Source organism: Gossypium hirsutum, chromosome D05 (genome assembly GCF_007990345.1).
Source record: "Gossypium hirsutum isolate 1008001.06 chromosome D05, Gossypium_hirsutum_v2.1, whole genome shotgun sequence".
Lineage (NCBI taxonomy): Eukaryota > Viridiplantae > Streptophyta > Magnoliopsida > Malvales > Malvaceae > Gossypium > Gossypium hirsutum.
The window spans coordinates 62201484-62224893 of record NC_053441.1 but is presented as its reverse complement, the minus strand read 5'-3'; the positions used below and the strand labels follow the sequence as shown (position 1 = coordinate 62224893).

Sequence of the window (23410 nt, the reverse complement as noted above, 5' to 3'; positions counted from 1 at the left end):
TGAAACCTTCATTCGACTTCTTCTCCATGTTTTGCAAAGTAATTCTGTCGGGAACCATTTCTGCCACATGACTGTACTGCTTCATAAAAGCCTGTGCTAAATCCCTCCAAGAGCTAATCTTAGCACGGCTTAATTGATTATACCATTTTGACGCAGCCCCCGTGAGGCTATCCTGAAAACAGTGTATCAATAACTGGTCGTTATTGACATACCCAGTCATTCGCCTACAAAACATAGTAATATGGGCTTCAGGGCAGGTGGTCCCATTATACTTCTCGAAATCTGGCATTTTAAACTTATACGGAAGCACTAAATTAGGTACCAAACTTAAATCCTTAGCATCCATCCTATGACATCCTTCAGTAGTCTCTATCACTTTGAATTTCTCCTCAATCCACCTCCATCTTTCGTCAAATTGCTTCGGTAATTCCTCTTTTGTTTTCTCTTTTTCAACTGCCTCATCGAAATCAGGAACAATAGGATTGGCAGTATTATTCTCAAGACTGGAGCCTGATCCGACCTGAAAATTCATCGACCTTGAACCATCGGCTTGAACTTGCTGAGGCCTAATCGTAACAGAAGATTTACGCGGGTACACTTTCGCTTGGTGCTGCACATGTAAAGGAGTGAAGCCTGGAGGATATTGGAGTCCATCCTCACCTTCTTCTTCAATATTTGTTACAGGGCTCTTTCCCTTATCTTTTCCTTTAGTCAACAATCGCGTTAACTTTGTCATCATGCTTCCTTGTGATTCCTCCATTTTATCCATCAAACTTTTTTGAATCTTCTCGAGTTGTCCCTTCATTTGCTGTTGAAGATGATCCTGCGTTTCTTTTTGAAACTGCTCGAGCTTTTCCAACCTTTGGTCCATATTTTTTTAATTTCGCTTTTGTACCGTAACGGTGCTGGGTTGGCTGGTTGGTTTCCAGGTTAACTGAGGAATGATTTTAACCAATTAGGGCTTTTTAATGGATTTTAATGCATATGATGTCATGCAATGCAAATGCATGAAATGAATGCATAAAAGAGACGTTGATTCTGATTCAATTCCATTTAGAAAACTTTACTAGAAGACAAATTTCTTTACATAAAACGGATATATATACGTCTTTGCCCTCATACTCCAGGCGAGGACATCTTCTCATTCTTCATCCAAATGTTTAAGATAAACCTTGCGAACTTCCAAAGGATGTCACTGCTAGCTCATTCTGCTTGATTCTGGTCGCAATCCGTTGTCTGCCTATCCTCGCAATGCTCATTAGCTTCTTTAAGAAAGTTGGAATGTCGGTAGCTCTCGAATAATCAGCTTGAACCTCGGGCCACGAAGTAAAGTCATGAACTCTTCCATCACCCTTCTCGTGTTTCTCGGGATATATTAGGCAACTGTATTATCTTCCATTTTATCAAGAAATCCGTATTCCATGACAAGCTTTCTAAGTTAGTAATCGAACTTGAATCAACATCTCTTTTCTAAGATGCAAATGTAATGCAATCATAATTAAAACAAAACAAAATGGGTTAGTACAAAACAAAAACGAACAAGAAAATAAATAGAGTACCTACTCGGGTGACCTCTAAGAGTTTGGCAAAGTTCTATTTAAGGCAAGTTCCTAAGGTTCACTATATGTAGTTTGGTTTCTAGGGCAAAGGTACCCGAACCAGCAGATTCCTCAATCCTCACCCATTATAGGCTCATACAGACCGAGTTCAGTTCAGGGGGATACATTTCCCTATGGCTACACGGAGATGAAAATCTCACGAAGACATAGGTACGGATGTATCCCGAAAGCGATCCACTATCCTGCACGGAGGTGAAAACCTCACGAAGGACTAGCTTTTCACTCCCACTTAGATGGGTAAAAAACGTCCATGCAATGCAAAATGCAAACACACTAACAAACTTAGACTAATTAAACAAACATATCATGATAAAAATCAATGAATGCAAAAGAGGAAATCGTGATTTAAAATAAATTTGAAACCTTTCCGACAAAAAGACAAAAGCTAATCAATTTATGGCTCGACTCTCGAAGTTCCCAGTGGAGTCGCCAAGCTGTTGAAACCATTTTTTTAGAACAATAATAAGTTATCGAATTTAAAAACAAAAATTGGAGTCGCCATCGATCCTTTATTAAGGTGTGATCGGCTCACAAAAAAAAAAAACAATTCTGGTCTGCAAAATTTGAGAAAACAGGTTCGGGAGTCAGTTACGCACGAGGAAGGGTTAGCACCCTCGTAACGCCCAAAAATCTGTACCAAATTTGATTATTTTATGTCTTGATGTCGAAAGTTTGAAAAGATTTTAAATAAAAAATTTAACCCGTGAATGGATTAAAATGATACAACATTCTCATTTCAAAGAAATAAAACACCACACCCAGTAAGTTAGGGCACAATATTTTATAGGGCACAATATTTTATATCTTCAAAATACCGAATATTGCTTTTTGTTTTAGAAATTCTTATTTCGAGATAACGAAATGTCACGACCAGTAAGTTAGGACCCGACATTTTGAATTCCCGAGATAAGCTTTTATTTGAAAATTGCAAATTTATTGTGAAATGAATACTTAGCTTGTTAAATTCATGGAAAAAATTATCACGATCCAGTAAATTAGGACACGATCTTTCTCGAGAATCATGATTGTCAAATATTAAAATATTTTAAAAAAACAATTTTAATATTAACAAAACCAAAAATATACTTTCTTTAAAAGTATGATAAAACGTTCGTGCAAATATATACAAAAATCACGAAAATGAATCAATAATACAATGTACATGCATTTTAAAAAAATAATAAACATAATAATGTATAAACATAATATATTAGTAATTATCAAAAAGATGGACATATGTATATATACGAATGCATATAAAACTAAGAAAAATATAGTAATAATAAAATATACAAGACACGTTTATATATTTTAAAACCATTTAAGATATGTACATATATATATTAACATACATATGCGTATATACATATAGGCATAATAATATTAATATTTAATATAATATTAAATAATACTAATAATAATAAAGTAATAATAACAATCTAACAGTATTTATATAAAAAAAACCTTAAAATGACGAATGAAGGATTAATATTGAAAATAAATAGAATTTAAAGGCTAAATTTGAAAATTGAAAATGTGAAAAGGAGCAAATTAAAACACGCATAACATGAGGAAGACCTAAAAGAAATTTACCCAAACCTCCTAAACACTGCAGAGTAATGAGGACCGGATTGAAACAGTATTAAAATATGAAGTAAAATTTAAAAGAAATAATAAATTTAATTTAAACAACCCCAAAAAGAAAAGGACCAATCGCGCAAATGTCCCCTTTTGAACCCTTATAAAATCCCATTTCAAAACCCTTTCTCTGCCATTTTTGTATTTGCCGCAGCCTCCCTTCCACCATTTCAGACCCATTTCTGACCGGCCACAACGATGACGACGGCGCCACGACGACGCGCTACCACCGGTAAGAGCCCTTTTCCTTCTTTTTATTTATTTTTGTTTTAGGATAACAAAAGAAAAACAAAATAAAGTGAAAACAGTAAAAGAACAGAACAAAATCTGTTACCTTCCAAAATCGTTTTCTTTCTCTTGTATTTCTTGTTAATTCATACAAAATTTTTGCTCCAATTTCTTGTTTTTATCCACCCTCTCAATAATTTTCTGATACAAAAATGTAAACCCCCCCTTCTCTCTTTCTTTTTTTCTTCCTAATTTTCGTAACGTCCATTTCTATTCTAGCCCTCCCTTTTATTTGCTGTTCTTTGTGGTTTTATTGCAGGTAGAATGCGAGGGATCGCTGAACGTGGGTGATTGTGACGTGGGGTGATGGGGTCGTTGCTGCAGATGGAGAACGTGCGAGGATCTGCGGTTTCTGCTTCCATTGCTGCTGAAAACACGTTGTGGGCTATGGCTAATTTTGGGCCAATTGGGCCAAATGTATTTGGGCTGTTGGTTTTTAATTTGGTGTATTGGGTCATTGGGCTTTAGGATTTTGGGCCCCGGGCAATAATTGGGTATTACAAAAACATTGCCCATAAAGACTGCCGGTGGACTGAGGACTTAAATTCAATCAAGAGCATGTCAAAAAGGAAAAGAAAAGAGCAAGTATCACACATGCCCTCAAACATTTGACATCAATTATTTTGATATTTACATTTCAGTTGGTAAAGAAAAATCGAACTACATTAACTGGTTAAATTAAGAATTGATATTGAATGATAAAAAAATCAGCATAAAATTTAATTAAAAAAATTTTGATATTGAGTTTTTTATATTAAAATTATTTTTCTGTAAGTGATCAGATTAGAAGTTTAAACTTAATAGCCTTTTATATATATTAAATATGATAACATTAAATCAAGTACATGAAGAACATATATAAGCAAAAATCTGTCTATTGAATTATGTCATGTACATATAGGGGCTTCAACACATCTTCTTGCTTTCCCACATTCACGCATATCTATATAAACAAGTACAGGGACCTTTATTCAATACTTAAAGTCTGCAGCCATGCTAGACCGACTGGAAGGAACAAAACAAATTTAACTAATAAATTACTACTTTTTAAACATATTTAATATCAAATTTATATTTAAGATTTAATTTATATTTTAATTAAATAATTCCGTTTGACCAATCCAACCGATAGAATAATTAACTTAAAATTCACATCGATTTGTTACAGATGGGGCCCTGGGAAGGACCAAAATGATATTTGTCTAAAAGTTTAAAGATAAATAGAGGATATTTACTTTGTAACACACATTTAAACATTTATCTACTAATTTTTTAAAGACATCAACTTTGAATGAAAAGAATCAAACAAAAGACAAACCAATATTGCTTTTAATCTATTTGCAAATCTCATTCAATGGGCCCTGCATGCATTTTGTTCTATAATTGGTTTCATGCATTTATGTGGTCTTTTTTTGACTTAAAATCACCAGTATTTTGTTTTTACCTATAAATACATGCAACTATTGCATTCTTATCCTCACACAAATTCTGTGCCAAATTTGAAGAGCAAACCAAAAACAAAGCAGCAAATTAAGCTTTCGAATATTTGCTTTTGTTCAATCCAAATGGCTTCACAAGTTTCTCAATTGCCTTCTTCATCACCCCTTACTTCCAATAAGGATGAAATGCGTCCCAAAGCTGATTTTCAGCCTAGCATTTGGGGAGATCTCTTCCTCACTTGTCCTAAAAAGGTATACAAATATATAAGCATATTGACATATAATGTTAACATATTATTTGTTTAATTATTTAGAGTTTCAGTATGAATAAAATTTGCATTATTTTGAGCAGGATATCTGTCGAAACCGTTTTTTGAAAACAAAAAATTTAGTTGTCGACTTTTAAAAATAAAACTGGAGTCGCCACCAATCCTTTATTAAGGTGCGATCGGCTCACCTTAAAATTTATTTTGGTCTACGAATTTTGAGAAAACGGGTTCGGGAGTCAGTTACGTACGAGGAAGAGTTAGCACCCTCGTAACGCCCAAAATCGGTACCAAATTGACTATTCGATGTCTTAGTGTCGAAAGTTAAAAAGATTTTAAAATAAGCTTGAATGATGAAATTTTTGCAAAAGGATAACCAATTGTTCAAGTCATGTAAAGAAATCGAGTCCCAATACGTTAGGGTACAATTCCTCATAATCCCCGAACTTTGAATATCACTTTTATTTTATGCGAAAATCTTCATTTCGAGAAAGTAACAGGCCACACCCAATACGTTAGGGCACGACAAGTTAAGTTCCCAAAAATGATTTTTTATGCTCATGTATTTTGAATAAAGAATACTCGGTCATTTAAGATTGACAAAGAAAATCAGAACCCAATACGTTAGGGCTCAATTTCCCTCGAAAATCCCAAACTTCAAATAATGCTTTTATTAAAAAAAACCTTTAAATCAAGAAAATAATTTTGATGAATGGTTGAAACCAAAATATATTTTTAAAGGGGTACGTTTAAAAAAATAATGTACAATATGATACAGATACTTTAATTTACAACATATATGAATAAATATTTACGAATATACAAATACAAGTACAATATACAAGTAAATTTGAAAATATGTGTATGCATATATTTAACACATATACGAGAGTACATATAAAAAGATGGAATGCAATACATATAAAAAATGCATGTATGGGTGAATACGAAAATCGTAGAAAATGAAAAAATGTACATACGTTAATGCACATATATAAATGTACAAATAAAAAACAAAATTTATAATGATTTCTAAAAAAGCATGTATACGTAAAAAATGCATATGAATTATAAAATGTAGGCATATACGCATGTATATATATACATATTTATTTATAAAAACTATGAAAACATAATATATAAAAATGTATAAAATATGTGTATGTAAGATTTAAAGTATTTATGTATATATATGTATCTATTTTAAAAATGCATAAGTATATATATGGAATATAAAGTATGAGAAGGTTAAAAAAAACTGAAAACTATAAAAAAAACAAATTTTAAAAAAAAAATGTATGAATGCATGTGTTTATGAAAACTAAAAATGTATATGTATTAAATAGGCATGTAGATTAAAATAGACGTGTGTATGAATGAAATAATAATAGTAATAATAATATTAATAATAACAATAAATAAGATAAAATAAAAAGATATAGCATAGTCATGATAAAAAAAATGGATCAAATTGAGTTAAAAACAAAAAAAAATGGGGCGAATTTAGAATAAAATTTAAAAAAGGGACCCCCTTGAATGCGCGTGTAACAGGGGAGGACCAAAAGGGAAATTATCCCGTCCTTCCAAAACGCTGCGCATTAACACTGGCTAAAATGAACAGAAACAGAAACATTTGGGCTAAATTTAAAAAAACAAAAACTGGCTCAATAAAACATGGCGCAAAAGAGGGAGGACTGATCGTGCAAATTCCCCCTCTAACGTCAGAACGCGCGGATCCTCCCCTCCCGGTCGGGTCACCGCGCGGGTCTGGCCATTCAAAACAGCGCCGTTTTGATCTGTTATTTAAAACAGATTTTTCCTTCTAAAACCATTTTAACAAAATGAAAAAAAGAAAAAAACTAAAATAAATAAATCCCCCCACCCTTAGCCGATTTTAGAAAACCTTAAAACCCCTCTCTACGCCGTCGTTCATTCATCTTCGTGCCAGAGCTCCGATCGCGGTGGAGTCGGTGACGATTCGGCAACTCCGACGGAAGGTAAGTTTTTCTTTTTCTTTTTTCTTTGTTATTTTATACGAAATAAAACGAAAATAAAAGAAAATAAAACACATGTAAATAATAATAATAATACTATGAAAAACGAAAAGAAAAAACTTTTGTAAAACAACTTTGATATCTGTATTTTCTCTCTATTTCTGTCTCTGTTACACTGCCCTCCCCTTTTTTTACAGATTTTGAAAGGCTTTTATAGCCCGAACTAACTTTTTTCTACTATATTTTTGCTGATGGACTCTTTGAGTCCGTGTTTACAGGCGTTCATGAAGCGCACGTGGAGAGGAGATCGGCCCCGAGACGTACGGCGCTTGGGACGTCTGCTGGAGGCGCGGAGGCTGCTGTGGCTAGGGCGTATAGTGCTAGAGTTTTCTGTTTAATTTTGCAGTATTGGGCTAGTTCAATTGGGCCTACAGATGTTTTTAAATTTGGGTTGTGCTTTATAAGGGCTTGGGCCAGTTGGGCCTTATTACAGCTGCCCCTCTTTGCTCGTTGTCGTGTAATGGGAACAGAGCAAAGACTATAAGGCCCAATTGTGCCCGGCCCTACTAAGCCTCGATTTCTTCAGTGCTTCTCTTTTTAGGTAGCATTATTCCTTCCTGCTGCATTTTCAGAGGTATAGGAACTAGTGCTTCAATCCACTTCACTGCAATGTCATGGAGATAGAATCACTGGCTTCAATGTACTCCACTATAACTTCAGGGAGGTAAAATCCGCCATCTTCGATCTGCTCCACTACTGCTTAGGGAGGTAAGATCTGTTTTCCTCGATCTACTTCGCCACCAGTATGGGAAGATAAAATCTGTATATTCGATCCACTTCGCTACCGATATAGGAAGACAGGACCTGCTATCTTTGATCTACTTCACGCCAATACATGAAGACAAGATCTGCTTTATTTGATTTGCTTCGCCACCAGTATGGGAAGGCAAGATCTGTTATCTTTGATCTACTTCACGCCAGTACATGAAGACAAGATCTGTTTTCTTCGATCTGCTTCGTCCCCAGTATGGGAAGGCAAGATCTGATATCTTTAATCTACTTCACGCCAGTACATGAAGACATGATCCGTTTTCTTCGATCTACTTCGCCACCAGTATGGGAAGACAAGATCTATTTTCTTTGATCTACTTCACGCCAGTACATGAAGACAAGATCCATTTTCTTCGATCTACTTCGCCACTAGTATGGGAAGCCAAAATCTGTTATCTCTGATCTACTTCACGCCAGTACATGAAGACAAGATCTGCTTTCTTTCGATCTGCTTCACCACTAGTATGGGAAGGCAAGATCTGTATATTCGATCCACTTCGCTACCAATATAGGAAGACAGGACCTACTATCTTTGATCTACTTCACGCCAGTACATGAAGACAAGATTTGTTTTCTTCGATCTGCTTCGCCACCAGTATGGGAAGGCAAGATCTGGTATCTTTGATCTACTTCACGCCAGTACATGAAGACAAGGTCTGTTATCTTTCAACCTGCTCCACTGCTGCTCAGGGAGATAAGGCTTTATGATTCCACCGACCTGTTCTATGTGGAACATGACCTGTATGATGAGCCTAATTATGCCTAGTGATTAGGATGTCATGAGAAATGAATCAAATGCTCCTAACTAGACGTGTAGGAATGACATTTCAATGTTATGTCATGAAAAATGAATATTGAATGTTTAAAGTCATTATTGCTTATTAAGGCTTCCTTTGTGACAACAACGCTTCGTTAAAACTTGAAAATTTTAATCTTGACTCTTGGCTCCTAGATATCTCCGACCTTTTAACCTGGTGAAGGTCTAAACAATAGTCATGTTTCAGGTTCCTGAGCTATTTAAAGATTTCTAGAGTAATATGAAAAACTTCCCTCGTGAAAGTTTTACTAGTTCATTAATCGTCATTCTAATGCAACATGCTTGCGAAAAGATCATAACGATGAATAAAACAAAATTAATTTGGGAGCATAGCTCGCAATGGATTGTCAATGATAGAGGAATTGTCTGGGGATATTTATATTGAAAAAGAATGAAATATTCTAAAACAACGGATTCAATACAAATACTATGAATAGGTGCCCCGGATATCACTGCTTAAATTTCTATATACAACTTTTCGAAGACCTTTCTAAATTCAACACGTGTTTAGGAGGTTCACAGTATTTTGTTGATGCCACAAGACGTCGTTTGTTCCTTTCTGCCGATTTAGGTACAACAAGACTACCACGTGACAATCAAAATTTGAGCTGCCCTTTTCAGGTTTTCAACTCAAATCCCCTTTAGTCTTAAGGTGCCCTTTGCGGGTTTTCACTTTAGCCTCTCCATTTTTTTTTCTTTTTTTTTTAGAATCAAAGCGCTCTTTGCGGGTTTTCACTTTGATTCTTTCCCCTCTTCAAGTAAAGTATCTCTTGACCGAATCTGAATTTACTGGATTAGGCAAGTTGCTTCCATCTATTTCAGCCAGGATCAGGGCTCCTCCAGAAAATGCCTTTTTTATAACATAAGGACCTTCCCAATTCGGCATCCATTTCCCCCTAAAATCTTTTTGTAGAGGAAGAATTTTTCTCAACACCAGGTCCCCCTCGTGAAATTCTCTAGGTCGGACCTTCTTGTTGTAGGCTCGCATCATTCTTTTCTGGTACATCTGACCATGCTGAATAGCCTTTAGCCTTTTTCCCTCTATCAAGTTCAACTGATCGTATCGAGATTGAACCCATTCTGCTTCATCCAATTTTAGCTCAGTCAAAACCTGGAGAGAAGGGATTTCAACTTCGATGGGCAAGACTGCATCCATGCTATAAACTAAGGAGAAAGGCGTTGCCCCGGTGGAGGTCCTGATTGACGTTCGATAAGCAAGAAGGGCAAACAGAAATTTCTCGTGCCAGTCCCTGTAGGTCTCAGTCATCTTCCCCACAATATTCTTTATATTTTTATTAGCCGTTTCCACGGCACCATTCATTTTTGGGTGATACGGCGATGAATTGTGATGTCTGATCTTGAATTGACTGCAGACTTCTGCTATTGAGTTGTTGTTCAAGTTCAACGCATTATCGGATATGATTCTTTCAGGCATTCCATACTGACATATGATCTCCCTTTTCAAGAACTTACTGGCTGATGACTTTGTAACGTTGGCATGTGAAGCAGCTTTTACCCATTTGGTGAAGTAGTCAATAACCACAAATATGAAACGATACCCATTTGAAGCTTTCAGTGATATTGGTCCGATGACATCCATTCCCCACATGGAGAAATGCCAGGGAGAAGTCATGACATGCAGAGGCAAAGGAGGTGCATGCATTTTATCACCATAGATTTGACATTTATGGCACTTTTTGGAATAATTGATGCAATCCCCTTCCATGGTGGACCAGTAATACCCGAATCTCATAATCTGTCTTGCCATTGTGAATCCGCTGGCATGCGTTCCACAGATGCCCTCATGGAATTCCTCCAGGATTTTCTTTGCTTCCACGGCGTCCACACATCTTAACAGTACCTGATCCTTTCCCCTCTTGTATAAGATCTGTCCATCTACAACATAATCAATGGCTAGTCGTCTCAGAGTTCTCTTTTCATTCTTCGTTGCCTGGCCAGGATACTCACGATTTTTTACATATCGTAGTATATCTTGATACCAAGGACTATCATCGATTTCTCCTTCTTCAATATTGTAACAATGAGCCGGGTCTTTATAAATACTCATTTGGATTGGCTTCATATCCTCATGTCTATTCACCTTGATCATGGAGGCTAAAGTAGCTAGTGCATCAACCATCTGGTTCTCATCTCGTGGGAGATAGCAAAAACTGATGCCCTCAAACTCTTTAATCAATTCGAGGACCAACTTTCGATAACTAATTAATTTAGGATCTCTCGTTTCCCATTCACCCTTGAGCTGATATATCACCAATGCTGAATCTCCATAGACCTCTAGCACTTTGATTTTCCGCTCTATAGTTGCATGAATACCCATGATGCATGCTTCGTATTCTGCCATGTTGTTTGTACAATCAAAATCCAATTTACAAGTGAAAGGATAATGATCACCATTCGGGGACACTAGGACTGCCCCAATTCTATTGCCCACAGCATTCGAGGCTCCATCAAAGTTTAGCCTCCAACTGTAACCTTTTTGTGAATTTTCTTCCATAGCCGCTATACACATCAAATCTTCATTTGGAAAGTCAAAACTCAACGGCTCGTAATCCTCCAAAGCTCTACTTGCTAGAAAGTCAGCAATTGCACTCCCTTTCACAGCCTTTTGGCTCTCATAGACAATATCGAATTCAGACAGTAAGATCTGCCATCGAGCCATCCTCCCATTCAAAGCATACTTTAACAGGTCTAACTTTGAGATTAGCCAAGTCGTATGGTATAACATGTACTGCCTTAATCTTTGGGTTGTCCAAATCAAGGCACAACATAGCTTCTCAATAGGCGAATATCTCATTTCACAGCCAGTGAATTTCTTGCTGAGATAATATATCGCCTTTTCTTTACTCCCTGTTTCATCATGTTGGCCTAGCACACATCCCATGGAGTTATCAAATACCGCCAGATACAATATCAGCGGCCTATCTGGGCTAGGTGGTGATAGCACTGGAGTATTAGACAAATACTGCTTCACATTGTTAAAAGCTTCTTCGCATTCTTCATCCTAAGTGCCAGGATTGTGTTTCTTCAGAAGACGAAATATAGGGTCACATTTCTTAGTTAGTTGTGAAATGAACCTAGCGATGTAATTCACTCTTCCGAGGAAACCTCGAACTTCTTTCTGAGTGCAAGGAGGAGGTAAGTCTCGTATTGTCTTGACTTTGTCTGGGTCAATCTCGATTCCCTTTTCACTGACTATGAAGCCTAGCAATTTTCTTGACCTAGCCCCAAAAGTGCACTTCGCTGAATTAAGCTTGAGCTAGAACTTTCTCAACCTTAAGAATAACTTTCTCAAGACCTGCAAATGTTCCTCCTCCGTTCTAGATTTCGTGATCATATCATCCACGTAAACCTCGATTTCCCTGTGCATCATATCATGGAACAAAGCTACCATGTCTCTTTGGTATGTCGCTCTTACATTCTTTAATCCAAACGGCATCACTTTATAACAAAACATCCCCCATAATGTAATGAACATAGTCTTTCTCATGTCTTCAGGATGCATCTTTATCTTATTATACCCAGAAAAACCATCCATGAAGGAAAATAATGAAAAGCCCGCAGTATTGTCTACCAATGTGTCGATGTGGGGCAATGGGAAGTTGTCTTTTGGACTAGCCTTGTTCAAATCCCGATAATCCACACACATTTGCACTTTTCCATCTTTCTTTGAAACTGGTACGATATTGGCCACCCACTCAGAATACTTGACTTCTTGCAGAAATCCGGCATCAAACTGCTTCTAAACCTCCTCTTTTATCTTCAACACGATATCAGGCCTCATCCTTCTAAGCTTTTGCTGCACTAGCTTGCAATCCTCTCTTATAGGAAGGCGATGGACTACAATGTCAGTACTTAACCCCGGCATATCTTGGTACGACCACGCACACACGTCTTTGAACTCTCGGAGTAATTCGATAAGGTCTTGTCTTGTCTTTGTAGAAATATCAGATCCGACCTTCACCTCTTTTCCTTCCTCAAAGCTCACAATTTCTATTGACTCCCTGTGAGGTAGGATTTGTTTCTCAGCCCTTTCTACCATCTTCAACAAGTCAGGAGACAAACCACAGTCTTCGTCATCTTCAAAATCATGCGATCCTTCTAAACACATGTTTCGTTCAAAAGGAGACTCTAAATCTGTAAGAGTGACATTCGTATCATTGATATCGTAGGACCTGTTATGAAAAACAATATGGATTCAGGAATTTGTTTGGTGCAATATGAATGAAATGCCAGTGTAGTTTGAGAGAAATTCAAAACAACTGCTCTTATGGAAAGAAAGATTTACTCCAAAAAATGACTGCCAAAAATGAGCTTTATTAAAATAACGATTTTTTGGACATGAGCCTATTTCACAAAGGAATCCTTATCACTTCTAGGCTAAAAAGCAATAAGGGTGTTCTGGACATTACTCTGAGGAAATCCTAAAAACTACAGGTATTTCTTCTGTAGTCCAATTGTTTAGCACACTTCCCAGTTCGTAAGGACGAATATCTTGTAAAGTTCTTCCTCCTGTTGCTTCTTCGTACACTGCATGAATACTTTCTAACTCCGTGTTAATACTTCCAACCCCTAGCATTCCTTGATAGACAATTCCTCTATCATTGACAATCCATTGTGAGCTATGCTCCCAAATTAATTTTATTTTATTTATCGTTATGATCTTTTCACAAGCATGTTGCATTAGAATGACGATTAATGGACTAGTAAAACTTTCACAAGGGAAGTTTTTCATATTACTCTAGAAATCTTTAAATAGCTCAGGAACCTGAAACATAACTATTGTTTAGACCTTCACCAGGTTAAAAGGTCGGAGATATCCAGGAGCCAAGAGTCAAGATTAAAATTTTCAAGTTTTGACGAAGCGTTGTTCTCACAAAGGAAGCCTTAATAAGCAATAATGACTTTAAACATTCAATATTTATTTTTCATGACATAACATCCAAATGTCATTCCTACACGTCTAGTTAGGAGCATTTGATTCATTTCTCATGACATCCTAACCACTTGGCATAATTAGGCTCATCATACAGGTCATGTTCCACAGAGAACAGGTCGGTGGAATCATAAAGCCTTATCTCCCTGTGCTGTAGTGGAGTAGGTTGAAAGATAACAGATCTTGTCTTCATGTACTGGCGTGAAGTAGATCAAAGATACCAGATCTTGCCTTCCCATACTGGTGGCGAAGTAGATTGAAGAAAACAAATCTTGTCTTCATGTACTGGCGTGAAGTAGATCAAAGATAGTAGGTCCTGTCTTCCTATATCGGTAGTGAAGTGGATTGAATATACAGATCTTACCTTCCTATACTGGTGGTGAAGCAGATCGAAAGAAAGCAGTTCTTGTCTTCATGTACTGGCGTGAAGTAGATCAGAGATAATAGATCTTGTCTTCCCATATTGGTGGCGAAATAGATCGAAGAAAACGGATCTTGTCTTCATGTACTGGCGTGAAGTAGATCAAAGAAAACAGATCTTGTATTCCCATACTGGTAGCGAAGTAGATCGAAGAAAACGAATCTTGTCTTCATGTACTGGCGTGAAGTAGATCAAAGATAGCAGATCTTGCCTTCCCATACTAGGGACGAAGCAGATCGAAGAAAACAGATCTTGTCTTCATGTACTGGCGTGAAGTAGATCAAAGATAACAGATCTTGCCTTCCCATACTGGTGGCGAAGTAAATCAAATAAAGTAGATATTGTCTTCATGTATTAGCGTGAAGTAGATAAAAAATAGCAGGTCCTGTCTTCCTATATCGGTAGCGAAGTGGATCGAATATACAGATTTTATCTTCCCATACTGGTGGAGAAGTAGATGGAGGAAAACAGATCTTACCTCCCTAAGCAGTAATGGAGCAAATCGAAGATGGCGAATTTTACCTCCCTTAAGTTACAATGGAGTACATTGAAGCCAGTGATTCTATCTCCATGACACTGCAGTAGAGTGGATTGAAGCACTAGTTCCTATACCTCCGAAAATACAGCAGGAAGGAATGATGATGCGGAGGCTTGGGACGTCTGCTAGAGGCGCGAAGGCTGCTGTGGCTAGGGCGTATAGTGCTAGGGTTTTCTGTTTAATTTTGCAGTATTGGGCTAGTTCAATTGGGCCTACAAATGTTTTTAAATTTGGGTTGTGCTTTATAAGGGCCTGGGCCAGTTGGGCCTTATTACAATTGCCCCTCTTTGCTCGTTGTCGTGTAACGGGAACAGAGTAAAGACTACAAGGCCCAATTGTGCCCGGCCCTACTAAGCCTCGATTTCTTCAGTGCTTCTCTTTTTAGGTAGCATCATTCCTTCCTGCTGCATTTTCAGAGGTATAGGAACTTGTGCTTCAATCCACTCCACTTCAATGTCATGGAGATAGAATCACTGGCTTCAATGTACTCCACTACAACTTCAAGGTGGTAAAATCCACCATCTTCGATCTGCTCCACTACTGCTTAGGGAGGTAAGATCTGTTTTCCTCGATCTACTTCGCCACCAGTATGGGAAGATAAAATCTGTATATCCGATCCACTTCACTACCGATATAGGAAGACAGGACCTGCTATCTTTGATTTACTTCACGCCAATACATGAAGACAAGATCTGCTTTATTTGATTTGCTTCGCCACCAGTATGAGAAGGCAAGATCGGTTATCTTTGATCTACTTCATGCCAGTACATGAAGACAAGATCTGTTTTCTTCGATCTGCTTTGTCCCCAGTATGGGAAGGCAAGATCTGCTATCTTTGATCTACTTCACGCCAGTACATGAAGACAAGATCCATTTTCTTCGATCTACTTCGCCACCAGTATGGGAAGATAAGATCCGTTTTCTTTGATCTACTTCACGCCAGTACATGAAGACAAGATCCGTTTTCTTCGATCTACTTCGCCACCAGTATGGGAAGACAAGATCTGTTATCTCTGATCTACTTCACGCCAGTACATGAAGACAAGATCTGCTTTCTTTCGATCTGCTTCACCACCAGTATGGGAAGGCAAGATCTGTATATTCGATCCACTTCACTACCGATATAAGAAGACAGGACCTACTATCTTTTATCTACTTCACGCCAGTACATGAAGACAAGATTTGTTTTCTTCGATCTGCTTCGCCACATGTATGGGAAGGCAAGATCTGGTATCTTTGATCTACTTCACGCCAGTACATGAAGACAAGATCTGTTATCTTTCAACCTGCTCCACTGCTGCTCAGGGAGATAAGGCTTTATGATTCCACCGACCTGTTCTCTGTGGAACATGACCTGTATGATGAGCCTAATTATACCTAGTGATTAGGATGTCATGAGAAATGAATCAAATGCTCCTAACTAGACATGAATCAAATGCTCCTAACTAGACGTGTAGGAATGACATTTCAATGTTATGTCATGAAAAATGAATATTGAATGTTTAAAGTCATTATTGCTTATTAAGGCTTCCTTTGTGACAACAATGCTTCGTTAAAACTTGAAAATTTTAATCTTGACTCATGGCTCCTAGATATCTCCGACCTTTTAACCTGGTGAAGGTCTAAACAATAGTCATGTTTCAGGTTCATGAGCTATTTAAAGATTTCTAAAGTAATAAGAAAAACTTCCTTTGTGAAAGTTCTACTAGTCCATTAATCGTCATTCTAATGCAACATGCTTGCGAAAAGATCATAACGATGAATAAAACAAAATTAATTTGGGAGCATAGCTCGCAATGGATTGTCAATGATAGAGGAATTGTCTGGGGATATTTATATTGAAAAAGAATGAAATATTCTAAAACAACGGATTCAATACAAATACTATGAATAGGTGCCCCGGATATCTCTGCTTAAATTTCTATATACAACTTTTCGAAGACCTTTCTAAATTCAACACGTGTTTAGGAGGTTCATAGTATTTTGTTGATGCCACAAGACGTCGTTTGTTCCTTTCTGCGATTTAGGTACAACAAGACTACCACGTGACAATCAAAATTTGAGCTGCCCTTTTCAGGTTTTCAACTCAAATCCCCTTTGGTCTTAAGGTGCCCTTTGCAGGTTTTCACCTTAGCCTCTCCATTTTTTTCCTTTTTTTCTTTTTTGGAATCAAAGCGCCCTTTGCGGGTTTTCACTTTGGTTCCTTCCCCTCTTCAAGTAAAGTATCTCTTGACCGAATCTAAATTTACTGGATTAGGCAAGTTTCTTCCATCCATTTCAGCCAGGATCAGGGCTCCTCCAGAAAAGCCATTTTTACAACATAAGGACCTTCCCAATTCGGCATCCATTTCCCCCTAAAATCTTTTTGTAGAGGAAGAATTTTTCTCAACACCAGGTCCCCCTCGTGAAATTCTCTGGGTCGGACCTTCTTGTTGTAGGCTCGCATCATTCTTTTCTAGTACATCTGACCGTGCTGAATAGCCTTTAGCCTTTTTCACTCTATCAAGTTCAACTGATCGTATCGAGATTGAACCCATTCTGCTTCATTCAATTGTACCTCAGTCAAAATCCGGAGAGAAGGGATTTAAACTTCGATGGGCAGGACTGTCTCCATGCCATAAACTAAGGAGAAAGGCGTTGCCACGGTGGAGGTCCTAATTGACGTTAGATAAGCAAGAAGGGCAAACGGCAATTTCTCGTGCCAGTCCCTGTAGGTCTCAGTCATCTTCCCCACAATCTTCTTTATATTTTTATTAGTCGCTTCCACTGCACCATTCATTTTTGGGCGATACGGCGTTGAATTGTGATGTCTGATCTTGAATTGACTGCAGACTTCTGCTATTGAGCTGTTGTTCAAGTTCAACGCATTATCGGATATGATTCTTTCAGGCATTCCATACCGACATATGATCTCTCTTTTCAAGAACTTACTGACTGATGACTTTGTAACGTTGGCATGTGAAGCAGCTTCTACCCATTTGGTGAAGTAGTCAATAACTACAAATATGAAACAATGCCCATTTGAAGCTTTCGGTGATATTGGTCCGATGACATCCATTCCCCACATGGAGAAAGGCCACGGAGAAGTCATGACATGCAGAGGCAAATGAGGTGCATGCATTTTATGACCATAGATTTGACATTTATGGCGCTTTTTGGAATAATTGATGCAATCCCCTTCCATGGTGGACCAGTAATACCCGAATCTCATAATCTGTCTTTCCATTGTGAATCCGCTGGCATGCGTTCTACAGATGCCCTCATGGACTTCCTCCAGGATTTCTTTGCTTCCACGGCATCCATACATCTTAACAGTACCTGATCCTTTCCCCTCTTGTATAAGATCTGTCCATCTACAACGTAATCAATGGCTAGTCTTCTTAGAGTTCTCTTTTCATTCTCCGTTGCCTGGCCAGGATACTCACGATTTTTTACATATCGTAGTATATCTTGATACCAAGGGCTATCATCGATTTCTCCTTCTTCAATATTGTAACAATGAGTCGGGTCTTCATAAATACTCATTTGGATTGGCTTCATATCCTCATGTCTATTCACCTTGATCATGAAGGCTAGAGTAGCTAGTGCATCAGCCATCTGGTTCTCATCTCGTGGGAGATAGCAAAAACTGATGCCCTCAAACTCCTTAATCAATTCGAGGACCAACTTTCGATAACTAATTAATTTAGGATCTCTCGTTTCCCATTCACCCTTGAGCTGATATATCACCAATGCTGAATCTCCAAAGACCTCTAGCACTTTGATTTTCCACTCTATAGCTGCACGAATACCCATGATGCATGCTTCGTATTCTGCCATGTTGTTTGTACAATCAAAATCCAATTTGCAAGTGAAAGGATAATGATCACCATTCGGGGACATTAGGACTACCCCAATTCCATTGCCCACAGCTTTCGAGGCTCCATCAAAGTTTAGCCTCCAACTGTAACCTTCTTGTGAATTTTCTTCCATAGCCGCTATACACATCAAATCTTCATTTGGAAAATCAAAACTCCAACGGCTCGTAATCCTCCAAAGCTCTACTTGCTAGAAAGTCAGCAATTGCACTCCCTTTCACAGCCTTTTGGCTCACATAAACAATATCGAATTCAGACAGTAAGATCTGCCATCGAGCCATCCTCCCATTCAAAGCATACTTTAACGGGTCTAACTTTGAGATTAGCCAAGTCGTATGGTATAACATGTACTGCCTTAATCTTCGGGTTGTCCAAATCAAGGCACAACATAGCTTCTCAATAGGCGAATATCTCATTTCACAGTTAGTGAATTTCTTGCTGAGATAATATATCACCCTTTCTTTTCTCCCTGTTTCATCATGTTGGCCTAGCACACATCCCATGAAGTTATCAAATACCGTCAGATACAATATCAGTGGCCTATCCGGGCTAGGTGGTGACAGCACTGGAGTATTAGACAAATACTGCTTCACCTTGTTAAAAGCTTCTTCGCATTCTTCATCCCAAGTGCCAGGATTATGTTTATTCAGAAGACGAAATATAGGGTCACATTTTTCAGTTAGTTGAGAAATGAACCTAGCGATGTAATTCAGTCTTCCGAGGAAACCTCGAACTTCTTTCTGAGTGCAAGGAGGAGGTAAGTTTCGTATTGTCTTGACTTTGTCTGGGTCAATCTCAATTCCCTTTTCACTGACATGAAGCCTAGCAATTTTCATGACCTGGCCCTAAAAGTGCACTTCGCTGAATTAAGCTTGAGCTGGAGCTTTCTCAACCTTAAGAATAACTTTCTCAAGACCTGCACATGTTCCTCCTCTGTTCTAGATTTCGCGATCATATCATCCACGTAAACCTCGATTTCCCTGTGCATCATATCATGGAACAAGGCTACCATGGCTCTTTGGTATGTCGCTCCTGCATTCTTTAATCCAAACGGCATCACTTTATAACAAAACATCCACCATAACGTAATGAACGTAGTCTTTCTCATGTCTTTAGGATACATCTTTATCTGATTATACCCATAAAAACCATCCATGAAGGAACACAATGAAAAGCCCGCAGTATTGTCTACCAATGTGTCGATGTGGGGCAATGGGAAGTTGTCTTTTGGACTAGCCTTATTCAAATCCCGATAATCCACACACATTCGCACTTTTCCATCTTTCTTTGGAACTAGTACGATGTTGGCCACCCACTCAGAATACTTGACTTCTTGTAGAAATCCGGCATCAAACTGCTTCTAGACCTCCTCTTTTATCTTCAACACGATATCAGGCCTCATCCTTCTAAGCTTTTGCTGCACTGGCTTGCAATCCTCTCTTATAGGAAGGCGATGGACTACAATGTCTGTACTTAACCCCGGCATATCTTGGTACGACCACGCAAACACGTCCTTGAACTCTCGGAGTAATTCGATAAGGTCTTGTCTTGTCTTTGCAGAAATATCAGATCGGACCTTCACATCTTTTCCTTCCTCCAAGCTCACAATTTCTATTGACTCCCTGTGAGGTAGGATTTGTTTCTTAGCCCTTTCTACCATCTTCAACAAGTCAAGAGACAAACCACAGTCTTCGTCATCTTCAAAATCATGCGATCCTTCTAAACACATGTTTCGTTCAAAAGGAGACTCTAAATCTGTAAGAGTGACATTCGTATCATATATATCATAAGACCTGTTATGAAAAACAATATGGATTCAGGAATTTGTCTGGTGCAATATGGATGAAATGCAAGTGTAGTTTGAGAGAAATTGAAAACAATTGCTCTTATGGAAAGTAAGATTTGCTCCAAAAATGACTGCCAAAAATGAGCTTTATTAAAATAACGATTTTTTAGACATGAGCCTATTTCACAAAGGAATCCTTATCACTTCTAGGCTAAAAAGCAATAAGGGTGTTCTGGACATTACTCTGAGGAAATCCTAAAAACTACAGGTATTTCTTCTGCAGTCCAATTGTTTAGCACACTTCCCGGTTCGTAAGGGCGAATATCCGGCAAAGTTCTTCCTCCCGTTGCTTCTTCGTACACGGCATGAATACTTTCAAACTCCGTGTTAATACTTCCAACCCCTAGCATTCCTTGATAGACAAATCCTCCCGATACAAAAGTCTTGGATAGGTGAGGAAAGGTTATGAGTTCCCATTTGACTTCATCACCTGTCAAACGAGCCCTTCTTCTCTCTCGCTTCTTTTGCTACTCTATCCTCCCCAGCCTAGCATCTGACTTGTATCCTAAACCAAAACAGTCCTGCTTATCTTCCAACACTGGAGTCTCAACTCGGCCCTGAAGATGTTTCCCCAACCCTTTTCTCGGCAAATCTCCCTTTCCAACTATCAATTGGAGACCCATCCTTGTGGTCTTTGATATTCTCGGCATCGGGATCTTGTTTCCCTCACGGATGAATGTTGCGTTTACGAACTCCAAGGAACGGAAAGAGCACTCGATTGCATCATCACTTGTTTCCAAATAAGGCGCATCGTTAGTCACAGATACAATGATATCTTCTTCAGCATTTATCGTCACTACCCGGCCCTCTGCCACCAACTTCAGTTTTTGATGCAACGATGACGGTACGCACCTACTGAATGAATCCAAGGCCTTCCTAATAGGCAACTGTAAGAAGGCTTGATGTCCATAACCAAGAAGTCCACCTCATAGATAGTTGGGCCAATTAACAAGGGTATGTCAATTCTTCCCATGACTTTCCTCTCGGTGCCATCAAATGCTCTCACCACATTCTGGCACGACTTCATATGTGAACTATCTATAGGTAGCCTGTTGAGCGTGGATAAAGGCAATACATTCAGTGCCGACCCGTTGTCTTCCAAAACTCCAGGTAATGTGCACCCTTTACACCTTGCAGTGATGTGTAAAGCTCTAGTAGATCCCATACCCCCAGGTGCTATTTCATCATCACTAAAGGAGATGAAGTTATCAGCGCTTATATTGCCAACCAGTCGATCTAACTTGTTAACAGAGATATCGTCGGCCACATAAGTTTCATTTAGCACATTCAGTAGTGCATTTCGATGTCCCTCCTAGTTCAGGAGTAAAGCTAGCACAGATATGTGAGCTGGTTGTTTGTCCAGCTGTTCCACAACGCTATACTCGCTATGCTTTATGAACTTCAAGAACTCTCTAGCTTCCTCCTCTTTGATTGGTTCATTGACCAATAACTCAGGTACTGCCGTATTCTTCTTCTTTCCAACCAAAGTTTCTTCTCTTATTGGCTCTACTCGAGCCTTCATCTGTTCGTAATGCCCTCCTTCGTCCTGATCCTCTTTACTGATTAAATTCTCCTTCTTCGGGATTGTCACATTACAATTGTAATTCCAAGGAACCCTTATGTTATCCTTATATGCAAACACAGCCAGTTTTTGAATGATTACTTTTTGTGTTATTCGTGCCTCAACCTCACTGTTCCGAGGTCGCGAGATAATGACCACAGGATGGTTAGCCCTCGGAACTCCTAATACCAATTCTGACGCGCATACATGATTCTCCACTTGAACTCCTTCACAGAATTCCATCTCCCTATTATCCATCATACCTTGTAACATAGCTCTGAACTCCGTACACTCTTGAATTTCATGCCCCACTTCATGGTGGAACTCACAGTAGTTCCCCCTTTTTTCACAACTTCCTTCTGAGATGACTAGTCCCCTTTTCACCATCTCTTTCAAGACCCATCTCAAAGGAGTTTTTACATCCGCAATGTCTACCTTGATTCTTCTGTCTTCGCCCATCATATTTACCCCACTATCAGTGTGATTTGGTAATGGATTTTCTGCCTTGGTCAAGTCATCAAATTTAACGACACCCATACCAATGAGCCTTTCAACAAACTTCTTAAAGGCCGTACAGTTTTCTATAGAATGCCCTATTGTTCCCGCATGATAGTCGCACTGTGCATTCGCATCGTACCATTTGGGATACGGGGGTTGCAAGGGCTTCAGATAGAAAGGGGAAACTACGTGTGCATCAAATAAATTTCGGTATAGTTCCCTATACGACATAGGAATTGGCGTGAATTGGGGCATCTCAGTATTTCGCCTTGTACCGATCTCTTGTCTCGATGAGCTTCGCTGATTGGCAGCCACATTTTCTGGCTGACTCACTGTTACTGACTTCGAGTAACCCTTGTTATACATGCTCGCGTTGCTCATTTCATTTTCCTTCCTCTTCGAAGCTGATCTTCTGTTAGTCTCTCCCGCATCGATCTTCCCACTCCTGATGGCATTCTCAATCATCTCGCCATTCATGACTATGTTAGGAAAGCTTTTTGTGGCACTTCCTAGCATATGTGTAATGAACGGTGCCTTCAGGGTGTTAATGAACAACATAGTCATTTCCTTTTCCAAGAGCGGTGGCTGAACTTGGACCGCAACCTCCCTCCATCTCTGAGCGTACTGCCTGAAGCTTTCACTTGGCTTCTTCTCCATGTTTTGGAGGGTAATTCTATCATGAGCCATGTCTAACACATGATTATATTGTTTCATGAACGATTGTGCCAGGTCCCTCCATGAACCAATCGTGGCACGACTCAACTGATTGTACCATTTGGATGCTGCCCCTGCAAGGCTGTCTTGGAAACAATGTATCAGGAGTTGATCGTTGTTAACATATCC

General features: G+C 38.7%; 2 protein-coding genes and 2 long non-coding RNA genes across 4 annotated transcripts; 2 read left to right on the top strand and 2 right to left on the bottom strand.

The window, feature by feature from the left end:
• The first annotated feature begins 3109 nt into the window (after positions 1–3109).
• Positions 3110–4163, top strand: LOC107903505 (uncharacterized). The gene is made up of 2 exons (XR_001685823.2): positions 3110–3489; positions 3805–4163. It is a non-coding gene; the product is annotated as an uncharacterized lncRNA (long non-coding RNA).
• An 867-nt stretch (positions 4164–5030) lies between these two features.
• Positions 5031–8977, top strand: LOC121216923 (uncharacterized). Its single transcript, XR_005913142.1, has 2 exons — positions 5031–7247; positions 7523–8977. It is a non-coding gene; the product is annotated as an uncharacterized lncRNA (long non-coding RNA).
• A 9035-nt stretch (positions 8978–18012) lies between these two features.
• Positions 18013–18600, bottom strand: LOC107902208 (uncharacterized). The gene has a single exon (XM_016828426.2). The coding sequence runs from the start codon at positions 18598–18600 to the stop codon at positions 18013–18015; it is 588 nt and encodes a 195-aa protein (XP_016683915.2).
• A 3220-nt stretch (positions 18601–21820) lies between these two features.
• LOC107902209 (uncharacterized) lies at positions 21821–23032 on the bottom strand. The gene has a single exon (XM_016828427.1). The coding sequence runs from the start codon at positions 23030–23032 to the stop codon at positions 21821–21823; it is 1212 nt and encodes a 403-aa protein (XP_016683916.1).
• Positions 23033–23410: the final 378 nt, after the last annotated feature.

What these genes read in the sequence shown, in the direction of transcription:
- LOC107902209 (XM_016828427.1), bottom strand. Translation starts at nt 23,032, where the DNA reads ATGATTGAGAATGCCATCAGGAGTGGGAAGATCGATGCGGGAGAGACT.
- LOC107902208 (XM_016828426.2), bottom strand. Translation starts at nt 18,600, where the DNA reads ATGGGTATTCGTGCAGCTATAGAGTGGAAAATCAAAGTGCTAGAGGTC.